This window comes from Patagioenas fasciata, chromosome 7 (assembly GCF_037038585.1).
Source record: "Patagioenas fasciata isolate bPatFas1 chromosome 7, bPatFas1.hap1, whole genome shotgun sequence".
NCBI classification, from domain to species: Eukaryota; Metazoa; Chordata; class Aves; order Columbiformes; family Columbidae; genus Patagioenas; species Patagioenas fasciata.
In genome coordinates, this window is record NC_092526.1 from 21,472,712 (window position 1) to 21,485,018 (window position 12,307).

The window sequence follows — 12,307 nt, forward strand, 5'->3', positions numbered from 1 at the left end:
TTTAACAGTAAATATCTGCATTGATCATCTCTCATTTTATTAGGTCCAGTAGGAATTCATCTCTTTAATTAGAACTGCCATTGTTAGTAATGTCACTTTCTTTTTTTAACACCTAGTGTTACATTTTGGGTAGTGGTGGTGATGATGTTTTTAACTAGGATTGTGTTTTGGAACCTTTGCCGTTTTGTTTGCAGAATGCCTTGAAAGCTTCAGATAACAAGTGCCTGCATAAAGTGCGTCCATTGTGTAGGGAACAAGCAATTAGAGTTCAGCAATTAGAACTGGCCCATTAAAGGTGTCAGAAATACTTTATACTTGGATCCAAACCTTATACTGATTAGAAAATGTCTAGCTAGTTCTCTGAGTTCCCAAATTTAATAACCAATGTTGGCTGATATTTTTTTAGGAAACAAAAAAACCTTGAACCCTGTAGATGAACACCGTAAAAACTTGGATCTGCAAGACTTAGAAATTTTGTAGCAGTAAACGTTTTTGTAGCAGTCGATTTCAGAACTCAAAGCAGATAACCCAACAGAATTAATGAAATTGATGGAGATGTCTGAACTTGCCTGTAGGGGAAAAAAGGCAATTTAAAAAACTTGTGTTTTTTCTAATGAGTTGCACAGAGTCCATGGTTCTTGTACACAGCAAAAGTATTTTTCTGGTAAGAGAGTATACTCGGGGTTTGATAGTTAAACCAGAATTTTGAGAGCATACAGTTTCTTGGCAATAAAATTCTAAATATGCGATTATCAATTTTTTTGAACTCTTCTCCTACCCCAGGAGGACCAGGATGGTAGCCAAGGTGTGGGCAAGCGCAAGAGGGTGAAACTAAGCAGCACCACCAAAGGTATTTATAAAGTACTGATCTCAGTTTATCATATTTGCTTTATGTCTCTCTTAAAAATTATGTAGGGATATTAATTCACTTCCCAAGCACTGTAGTGCTGCGTGTGATGGGTAATAAACATAGCAAAGTCTAAAAAAGGATAGCAAGTGAAGCTATGGTAATTGGCAACTTTGATTTCCCTTGAGTACCGCTGTCTGGGATTCTGACCAGACATTTTGTCACCTTCATATCATAAGCTGACCTCTAAAAATTCATTCAGTTTCCACTCTGTGACTGGCAAGGTTACAATACAGCTTGGCAAACAAGGTTTTGATGTATTTGTTCTTAACAATTATTTTTTCATCAGTCCTCTGTGCGATTTCTAGTCCAGCATGAGCAGCACTCACATTGAATTAAAACTTGCACTGATCTCGGAACTGACCATAGACTAGAGACAAGGTAGCCCTGTCCTGTGCTTGTCCTTGATGTGTTTTTGTGCTAAAAATTGTTTAAATAATGATTTTTTTAAACTCTTACTATTAAAGAACACTCTTTTTTTTTTTTTTTTTTTTGTGAGTATGAGATACTGACATAGGAAGCACAAAGAAATTGCAAGCCCTGAGAAAAAAACATTTGGGTGAAAAAAATGTGGTGAAATTTGGAATAAAATTTCTGGAAATGCTTTGGAGTGAAGGTTTGGAACTTGAATTTGAGATGCAAGGGTTCATGAAGTCATTAAAAAGGTATGAAGGTGTAGTGAGGCGTATGGAAACGTGAGATTGTAGTGGTTTCAGATTGAAGGAAAGATTGGGAAGCTGCAAAAGCAGAGAGCTGAATGTTTTGGCAGTGGTGGTGTTAAGAGGTGATCTTAGAAACGGTGTGTGAAAGATAGTGGCAGAGAATAATAATGTGGAAGAAGTGGTGGTTTTGGAGAAGTGCAGGAAACTTACAGACATCTGAGGAAAGCTCTCTTGAATTTTAGAGGCTATTAGCTTGTCTAAAAGATAAGTTAGAGCCAGGCAATGCAAGAAAAAAGTCTGGTTTTCAGATGCATAATAACTGATTATGAGAAGTACGCAGGTAAGAAACTCAGGTTGAGAAGCTGTCAGATCTGAAAACCAATATCAGCAGTGGCATTTCAGGAAAAGTGATACTTTAATTCAACATTTCATTTCCCCCCAGGATTGCAGTCTTCCCCCTCTGAGGCATCCCAGCATGGACTGTGCTCATGATGTTGATAGCTCCTAATATCAGCCCCAGAGGAGGGAGTCTGCCAATGGGGGAAGGGTAAGTATCTGTTTTTATGAAATATTGAATAGTTTTCTGAAGTTTTCAGTATTCATATTTTATGTCCAATAGGGTATAAAATAAGAGTATGAAAAGAAAATTTTAGAAAACTGAGTATTGAATAAAAACAGATTTACCTTTTCCGTATAAGCAGACTCCCTGGGCCCATCCTAGGTTTTTAGTGGTACTATCTTCATAGAGAGTTATTTATATACTGGGGATATCTTGGAATACCAAGACTCATATTCCAGAGAGATGATGTGTTTTAACCCAGCAGGTAACCAAATGCCACACAGCCACTCACTCACTAACCCCCTGCAGTGGGATAGGGGAGAGAACAAGAAAAAAAAGTGAAACTCATGGGTTAAGATAGAGCCAGTTTAATAGGACAGAAAGGGAAAACAACTACTTAGCAACAACTAAAACATCAGTGTGTTATCAACATGATTCTCATACTAAATCCAAAACACAACACTGTACCAGGTACTGGGAAGAAAATTCACTCTGTCCCAGCCAAAATCAGGACAGAATCCACCCCTTATTCTATACAGTTTACATCATGTCCAGGCCCTATGCTTTCCAATCCATTCCATTTAATCACTGCCACTTTTCCTGTCTTTTGACACTTATAAACAGATAAAATTCCCTTGGTCTATGGGCTATCGCTGTAAAATTTGTGTTGAGTTCATTTAGTCTGTGACTTTGGGCTCTGTTGTAACTGTCCTTCAGGGAAGGAAAGGTGGTGTGTGGTGTTGGATTGTTGTATGCAGAAGCCAGTTATGGTTCCATCACTGTTGCACTTTTCTCGTTCTGTCATCACTGCACTTGGTTCAATTTTGTCAAAGTTCATTCTTTGTTAATCTAGGTCATTCTTACTGTAGTTCCATTGATATGGCATATAGCAACCATAGTAGTGATGACATACAGTATCACTTAGCAATTAACTTCATACAGTTCAAGTCATTGGCTGTTCTCATCCAAAATCAAGTCCCTTTGAGGTATACATTGAACTTCCCTGTCCTTTCACATCACCCACCAGGTGCACTCAGGTCCCTGAACAAAAGGAATCCTACAGATGGGTTTGGCTTTGCCTGAGGCAAGAGCAACACAGACTATCTTCTCCAGTGACTTTATCCCCTTCTACAGCACATAAAAGTTTTGATTGGGCAGGACCAGCTCTTTTGGCAGATCCCCTAGGGTTGACTAGCCAGGTGGCCTGTGCTAAGTGTGTATCCCAATGTTTGAATGTCCCATTGCCCAATGCTCTCAGTGTAGTCTTTAATAGTCCATTGTGGTGGTTGATTTTCCTGAAGGATGATGCATTGTAAGGGATGTGATATACCCACTCAATACCATGCTCTTTGGCCCAGGTGTCCATGAGGTTGTTTTGAAAATGAGTCCCATTGTCTGACTCAGTTATTTCTGGGATGCCATATTGCCCTGAGATTTGCTTTTCAAGGCCCAGGATAATGTTCCAAATGGTGGTGTGTGGCATAGGATATGTTTCCAGCCATCTGGTGGCTTTATGTTGAGGTTTGCTGATACAGGCATGGCACTGAGTATTGAGAGAATTTTAATTTTTACTCTGTTTCAAAACCTGCATACTGCATCCATCTGAAATACCTGATGTTTAAGACTATTTTAAACCCACAGTCACTGTGTATTTTTTTTTTAATTTGTTCAAAGAAATTGAAAATCATGTGATGCTTTTCAGAAAAGTGGGAACATTGTCCCAGTGTTCTTGACAAATTTTCCAAGTTGAGTAAGAGCATTCTGCCTACTTAAATTCTGTAGCAGGTAAAAGTGGATATATATTCTTCCATCCCTGCCTGAAACTGCTGTATCAAGAAGTCGATACACACTGTTCAACTGTGATATGTGTCAGAAAAAGTCGCACATCAGTGACAGATAAGGTGCTGTGTCACTTGTCTTCATGCCTGGTGTTCTCACTCAGGAGCATTTGGCGCTCACCTAAAGCTGTGCTCTCTGTCCTGTGGACAGAGGATTTCTCTGCATGGCTACTAAGGTTTTGTGGGCAGTAAAATCGTATACATAATTTATTAACAAGAGATGAAGGAGAGAACATAAGTGTTAATCATATGTTTGCTTCAGTAGGTGATGTGTAGTGCTTTACAAGAGATTTTACTATTAAGATATGTTTTATGACTGTGAAGGTAACTTTTTATTTCAATGCTTATAGGATATTTTGAATAGAACATATTCTTTTCTTTGTATGGCTTGCTAGAGTCTTGAGGAGATCCCTAAAATTTAACTTATTTCTCATGATCTTTTGCAATTCCTGAGTTGTTTTGGGCTGATTGGTCACTTGACTGGGGAACTCTGACCTTTGGTAATGGTGGTAAATGGAGAGAATTGCTGCTTAAGATAGGCACAAAGCTATCCAGTGCAGTCCCTAAAGCTGTCATACTTCAGCAAAGAGATGAGTTTTCAAGGCCAGATAATGTTCAGTGTAAGTGTTTTTGAATCTGTACTGGTGAGAGCACTTCATACAGTCTCATTGAAATATGGGATTTTGTTTGGGGGAGTATATCCTCAGGTCCAGTTGATTTCTAGGTATAAAGGAGCAGCCTTATTATTATTTTCTTTAGTCATTCTATGTTATGGGAGTGAACAATGCCTTTTATGGTTTTAAATCGTAAATAGTCTCTTGAAGAATGATGATAAGGAGTCTTTATATTTTAGTATTTAAAAAAAATTGAATTAATATGATTGATGCTCTGCCAAGCTGTAGCTTCATGAACAGTTTATTCTAGGAGAGGTCAATTTACGCAACTTTGCAATTGGGAAACTGATCTGCTTGAAAATGCATCTGACAGAATGGAAAGGTGACATGATTCCTATGTGGGTACCCCACAGGGATGTACTCTCAGCATGAGTAAAGGGGACAGAATGAATGGCCGGGAGTTGAATGGGGAAAGATGGCACTATCTCTTCTGGTACCATCAGGAGCCACTGCCTGATTATCTGATTATGGTAATTTTTATATTAAGAAAACCCAACCAACTCACCCAAAACTTTGTGGTTGGTCAATCAGTACATATATTGTTTTAAAAATCAGAATAACTGATACATTATTGATCCTATTTAGCTTGTTTAGAGCTTTGTAAACAGAACATAAGTGTTATTAGGTGATAGAACTCATCACGTAATCATAAATTGTATTTTTGTTATTTTGCTGTTTTAACTTAAGCTAAGTAGTAGTTTGTGTTAGCAGTTTCCCTTGATTAAATGGCTGTGTAAATACTGTGCGAGTTGCTGTGATTCGTTATAATCAGGGAGCTATTACAGTAAAGTGATATGATTCAATGCAATCATTGAATACTGGACTATGTGTGTTAGAATCATACTGAAAACTTTCATTGACTTCTCTAGGAGGTCCTTTTTATTGTTACAGACTCTGACACTGTGCAGTGTTGGCCATGGTCATTTTCCCAGTGTTTTTGAACAAAAATTTGTACAGAACACACTGAATTTTATAGAAGGCAGTGCAACTGCACTATCATGGGTTTTAGTTTTGATAATTGTTAAATTACACATCCCCTCCTCCGACCTTTTATGCAGATCAATCTATCATGGATGTTTTGAAGCATAAATGTTTTCTAGAAGAATTATTATTTTGGACAATAAAATATGAGTTTCCACAGAAGATGGTGACTTTCTTACTCAACATGCTGCCAGATCAAGATTATAAGGTACTTGCCTTTGTTCAGACTTCAATGTCTTTTTCCTGTTGACATACTTAATGTGTATTATGCCTTCCTGAGACCATATGTGTTTATATTTCAATAATAAGCAGTAAAATAATGCAGATAGGTAACCTTTTTTTGAGTATTTTGGTAGAAGGTCTAAAGTGTGTAGTATTTGAAGAGAGATGTGGACAAAACAAGATGGATACTTTTGGAGCAGCAGTATTAATTTTGTTTTCATGGGTGGTTTTTTTGGTTTGGTGGTTTTTCGTTTGTTTGTTTTTGATTTTTTTGTTTGTTTGTTTGTTTTCCTTTTTGGCTCTTGGTGCATATTCGCATCTGGGTTTTGTTCTATTTTACTTTGTAAGCTGGATTTTTGTCAGTTAAAGATGTGGATCACCACTAAATGCCTCTGTTGTGCGCTATGACTGGTAAATAATTGTGGTGACTTCATTCCTGTTGCAACTGTTGTAGTCAGCAGTGGTTTCTCCATATAGGCCATGACAGTGTGTGTGTTCTTGCTGCAGCCATGCCCTAGGTGATTTGGGCAGCCTTCCAACTGCTTCCTTACAGAGTTTTGCAGTTGTCCGTACCAAGTGTCTCCTGGCCTGGAGTCACAGAGACTGGATGTCACCTTCCTGTTTTAAATCCTGGTGTGCAGCCAGGTTTGGTTGTTTGTTCTACATGTTTCCAAGACCTAGTATACATAGCAATCGAGCTTAACATTTTGCTCTGATCATGTCATACCTTTGAGCCATGCAAATATTTTGAACTTTCTCAATCGCTGCTGGGAGGTAAAGATCAAGAAATCCTGAAGTCCAGGCATGCAGATTTCTTCAAAAATGTCTGTTTATAATGGGACAACCCTGTATTCATGCCCCCTTAAAACCTTGATGTATCAAAGCAAAGGATATGAAGATAACTTGCAAGGAAGAAAAAGATATGAGCCTTAAGCAATATCTGTCCACATCAAGACAGCATTGTGGTTTGGGATACCAGCATAGATCCATCTTGGTCTCAGATTCAGCTAGTACATCAGGAGACATGAGGACTTCTTAACTTATGATCCGTTGCCGTGAAGCCTGAGTTCTTCTTGCTACTTTGAGACCCATGTGGACATCTTGTTCTCCTGATCCATTGCGGGCTGAACTCATGCATGTGAAAACACCCAACTGCTAGCAGCATGCAGACGAATGTGGTAAGTGTTGTTCTAATTACCTTTTTACTATACCGTGTAATAACAACAGCCTTTAGTGATCATGGGATCTTTTTTGCCTTTGACAACAAGCCACAGTCTTCAGTGGTTTTCTTCATTGTGATCATCATCTTTCTGCACTATGTACTCTGAATGGAGGCCATGGTATATTTGGTTTCTCTGCTGGCTGCCACCTTTATCTGGAAATAGTCCATCTTCCACCCATCAGTATTGTATGTTCAGACAAAAGGATTGTTTAAACATGCTTTTTCTGTTTTGTTTTGTTGCCAATTTAATATTATGTTTGATTAAGCAGTAAATACTTATGTACAAACTTTATAACTAGCACAAATCCCAAGTGTTTGCAGTCTTTTAGAATCTGCATTTATTTCAATTGCTGTGATTATCTAAAAGGTGTTTTTCAGTATTAAAGAAACTCAGAAGGAAATGTATCATACAGCAATACTAGGGAGGCAGTAATACTATTTTTTCCCAAGGTACCTGTGCTTTGTTGCAAAACCGTGATGCATGGATTTTAAACATGTCTTTGAGAGGTGTGCTTAATTTACAAGGAATGGCTCTGCATTGTACATGTGTACATAGAGAATATACCATTTTCGGAAGAATGTTTTATCTTTCAAGCTTCCATTTAACTTTTATGAAGGAAAAGCTTGTTTGCTGTTTGATTACGTCACATCCTCAAACAGTAGGAACACTGGTAGGGATTTAAACTGTTGCAACTGATATCTCAGCCTTTTGCTACTTTATCCCACCCCATCTACACCACATGTATGGTCTTAATTTTTTCCTGACTCTACTGTTGCGCAGTTTGTTTGATTCTTCATGACCTGATTTAGCTCATTAAATCAGCATCATTCTGCTGGGCTGGCTTTCTGCTAAACTGAGCGAGCTAGCCAGGCAAAGAGCTGGCTATGTGTGCATGACCCTGAAATTGTTGTGATCTCTGACCTCCAGCGTAAATGTGGTAGAGCTGACTGAATTCACCATGCCCTATGCAGCAGTCAGTGAGCCACCAGTAATCTCTGTTGCACAGATTTATTTTTAAACAGGAATACAAACTTCTCTTTTAGGATCTCAGTGTGGAAAAGAGGTGTTGAAAAGGGCGGGCTAAAACCCTGGGTTAATTATAATAGCTTTTGCCCCTCTCCCTCCTTCTGCACGAGAGAGAGAGCACAACAAACAGTGTGGTCTTTGCCTTACAGGGTTTGTGCCTGAAGCATCCCTTCCAGCATTCTGACATTTGAAACTTGGAAGACTTACAAGTGAAGAAAAAGAAAATGGAAGAGAAATTTGCTGGAATTTTCAAGAAATTAGAGATGTTATGGTATGGACAAGGTTTCTGCAAGAGAAGAAACAGAAGGCCAGAGAAATAAGACTGACCTTCTTGTGACCAAGGAGAAAGCAAAGGAAGGGTTGGCAATAAAGCAGAAGCTGATGGAAGAGTGTAAATCATCCAAGAGCAGAGCCTTGCTGAAAGCTGGAATATTGGAAGCAGAGAAATGCAAAAGCATCTGTTAGAAATAATGAATCAACGAACATCATTATCAAAAGTGCTGTGCATCATCAAGCACCTCCCACAGTGAATGTTGAGCAGTTATTACAGCAATAGGGCTTCACTAATCCCTGAACATGTTCTTCTGCAAATTCTGTAGAATGGTTTTTCTACAGGAAACTTAGTTTTGCCAGGTGAAAGCTGTGCTAGAATTATTGTTTTCTTTGTACTGAGAACATAAACATGGGAGATGCAAGTTCTAACTGAAACATGGGGTTGATGTTAGGCTGCTGTAAGTTCTGGGATTGTTGAATGGCCACCAAGAGAAAAGGCCAGATGAAAAAAATTAGCTCTGTTTTTGCATAGGTTAGAAATTTAGAAGCTGCACAAGATCATAGACAGTAAGTTAGTGAAGGTAATTAAATACACAGAAAACATGTCTCTCTTAGGAAGCCACTTCTTGCAAATAGCTAGAAGATGAGTAAGTATTTGGAAAGATGTTTTATATCAATATCTGCATTATTACTCCATTCTGTATTTTTCCTTAGTTTTATTTGCAGCTCTGGCCACTCCAAGACAGGATACTGACCTGGACGGATTGATTTGACCTACTATAGCTGTTTTTATATACAGACTGCAGTTTACCACAGTATTTCAGCATTTTAACTTCTGCAAATGAGTTTAGTTTCTTCCTCTCAAAATTGGAAAGGATTGTATTTGTTTAACTTCCAAGTGAATGTAGGAATCAAGGTTATGTCTTTTCTGTCTTTAAGTGTATTACAGAATCTGTCATTACACTATATCGATAATGAATTACAGCACTTTCAGAAATTTCACTGCCATATATGAGTGAGGCAGAAGAACTTTTGATGTGTGCTCATTTAAAATAAATAGAATTTTTTATTTTTTTATTTTAGAGAGGGATCATATTTTTGCAATCGAATTGAGAATGCTGTGTAAAACAAGTAAAATGTAGTTCCTGCACCACAGAACCTGAGAATTCTACTTAAACATAATACAATGTGAAGAAAAAATATTTAGATATACTTTTTTACTAGCAACATTAATATACTAACTTCTTAAAATATCAGGTGCATCATTTGTGTTTGGGGCTTAACTTTAATTGTGTAAATATCTTGATGTTTGTTACAAGTGTCAAAAAAAAAAAGTGTTTGTTACCAGTGATTAAAGTTGTATCAAGCTTTAATTTATAGGAAATTATGTAGTATGTTGTTTTGCCTTAGAATACCAGAATGATATTGTATTAACTCTGCACAAGTATTGAGAATACATTGTTCCAAATAGGCTTTAGCTGGAAACAATTACCATGGTACGGAATGCTGTACATAAAAGACACTTTCAGTTATTATACAGGTTTCCATCAGTGTGGACCAGCTAAAGAAAGGCAAGTTAAGCCGTTTGGTAGTGTTTCACAGAGTCACAGAATGTTAGGGATTGGAAGGGACCTCGAAAGCTTATCTAGTCCAATCCCCCTGCTGGAGCAGGAACACCCAGATGAGGCTACACAAGAATGTGTCCAGGCGGGATTGGAATGTCTCCAGAGAAGGAGACTCCACAACCTCCCTGGGCAGCCTGTTCCAGTGCTCTGTCACCCTTACAGAGAAGTTGTTTCTTCTCAAATTTAAGTGGAACCTCCTGTGTTCCAATTTGTACCCATTGCCCCATATCCTTGGTTGTCACCAAGAAGAGCCTGGCTCTGTCCTCATGACACTCACCCTTTACATATTTATAAACATTAATAAGGTCACCCCTCAGTCTCCTCCAAACTAAAGAGCCCCAGCTCCCTCAGCCTTATCTTGTGAGGGAGATGCTCCTGCAGTGATGTCACCATCCCCACCCCAGTCCATTTTTTTTACATGAACAACTTTATCTTTGAGGACGTTTGCTGGAAGAAGCAATCTTTGTGCCCAACATCAGCATTATGGCATCATGATAGTTTTTTGGAAGTGTATTCTAAAGGAAAATAACATTATAGTGCTATAATAAAAAATATGAGAGCACTGAGTCTGAGGCAGATAAAATGAAGTAGTGATTTGTATACAGTCTGGTGAAAACACAGCTACCTGAGGGTGGCTTCAAAATTTCTAATTTTATGCTTATGAAAGACTAATACTTACATAAGGAATAGACAGGGGATTTTATACTTTGAGCTGAAATTTTTTATCACTACACAGCCTGTATTATCTCTTCTTATTAAGCCAAGGAAGTCCAGATGGTGTTAATTCAGAACTTGAAGTACTAAGTGAGAAGTGATTTCAAAACTGGCAGATATGCACACATCTATATGCACTGCAGGAGGTTGGTTTACAATGCAATTTGAGGCTAATGAAGTGGGACAAGAAATTGTACTAAGATTTATTATGTGTCAATAAATTTAAACACTGATCTGGTTTCAAAAAAATAACAAACAATTGCGTAAAGAATAGCAAATCTTGCTAATGACTCTATTTTGGAGAACATGCTAAAGATTTATTTTAAAAGTATAGGATGTTATGATAGCAAATGAAATTCAGTGTTGAAATGTCATCCTTGACAGATGAATGAAAACCTTATTCCGTGGGTAGACAAGTGTAAGTGATAAGGCAGCTTTATTAGGCACCATTAATGTTATCATTCATAGTGCATCATTTTTGGACATTAGTCCCTGTTTTAGGATGCAAACAATGTAGGATAAATTCATTATTAGAACTTCACTGCTTTCACAAGTATGCTGAGATCTTACATTCCTTGTTTAACATTTCTGGGTGTTTTAGTGTAAAAGAAGTAGGATGAGAAGATTAGATTTTGGTATAAGGTAATGAAATTGAAGGCATAAGTTTACCCTTCTCTATAGATAGGCCTTTTCATGTGAACTGTTTCTAGACACTAGATATGGGATAGTTAGACAATCAGTTTTGGTTTGTCATGGCAACCAGTGGTGTTTCCTAGAATATGTTGAATCTACTTTTGTAAAGGAATATTTTAAAATGAAAGAAAGCTATGATTTTTGTATCATGCTTGTTAACTACGGAATTTCTTTATAATTTGCAGATTGCTTTTACCAAAACTTTTGTTCAGCATTATGCTTTTATTATGAAAACACTGAAGAAAAGCCATGAATCAGACACAATGTCTAATAGAATTGTGCATATCAGCGTTCAGTTGTTCAGCAATGAAGAGCTAGCGCGTCAGGTAACAGAAGAATGTCAGCTGCTGGACATTATGGTCACTGTTCTGTTATATATGATGGAAAGTTGCCTTATTAAGAGTGAATTGCAAGGTAAGTTAATTTGTTTGTTTGCTTGGATAGTTGATTATCGAAGAAACTTAAATCTCTCTTTTTGTTAGTAAATCCACCCCTCAAACCCTTCCAAACAATGCACAGGATCTAGCAATACATGGTGGAGACCAAGTCTCAAAATTTCTTAGAAATGTAAAGATAGGTATCAAGAATGATACTGATGTTTTATCCTTTTGTTTGTAGGGTTTTCTTTTGTAATAATGCTATATAGTCAATAATACAAAGAATTATCTTGCAGGTGCTTCATTTGTTGGGTAAAGTGCATAAACAGTATTTGTGCAGCTCATTTGAATGAAAAATTATATATGCAAATGAAGACCTTTATTGATTTAAAAATATTTTCAAAGTATTTCACAAGCTGTTTGAAGTATTTTAAATGGTTTTAATTTTTCTCATCTGTGGTTGCCTTAGTAAAACTTGAGGAGGAGCATTATTTAATACTTTGTGAATATAATCATTTGATCACGCTTTTGGG

At 37.4% G+C, this 12,307-nt stretch overlaps 1 protein-coding gene across 5 annotated transcripts in view; it reads left to right on the plus strand.

The window, feature by feature from the left end:
• UBR3 (ubiquitin protein ligase E3 component n-recognin 3) overlaps positions 1-12,307 on the plus strand; it is a 120,053-nt gene that overhangs the window by 22,270 nt on the left and 85,476 nt on the right. For 4 of the 5 annotated variants that reach the window (XM_071811043.1, XM_065840960.2, XM_071811041.1 and 1 more), the window contains exons 6-8: positions 784-850; positions 5,699-5,829; positions 11,583-11,811. In XM_071811043.1, coding sequence (XP_071667144.1) covers positions 784-850; positions 5,699-5,829; positions 11,583-11,811 — 427 coding nt within the window. The remainder of the gene's footprint in view (positions 1-783; positions 851-5,698; positions 5,830-11,582; positions 11,812-12,307) is intronic. The other variant, XM_071811042.1, reaches the window with a different exon arrangement.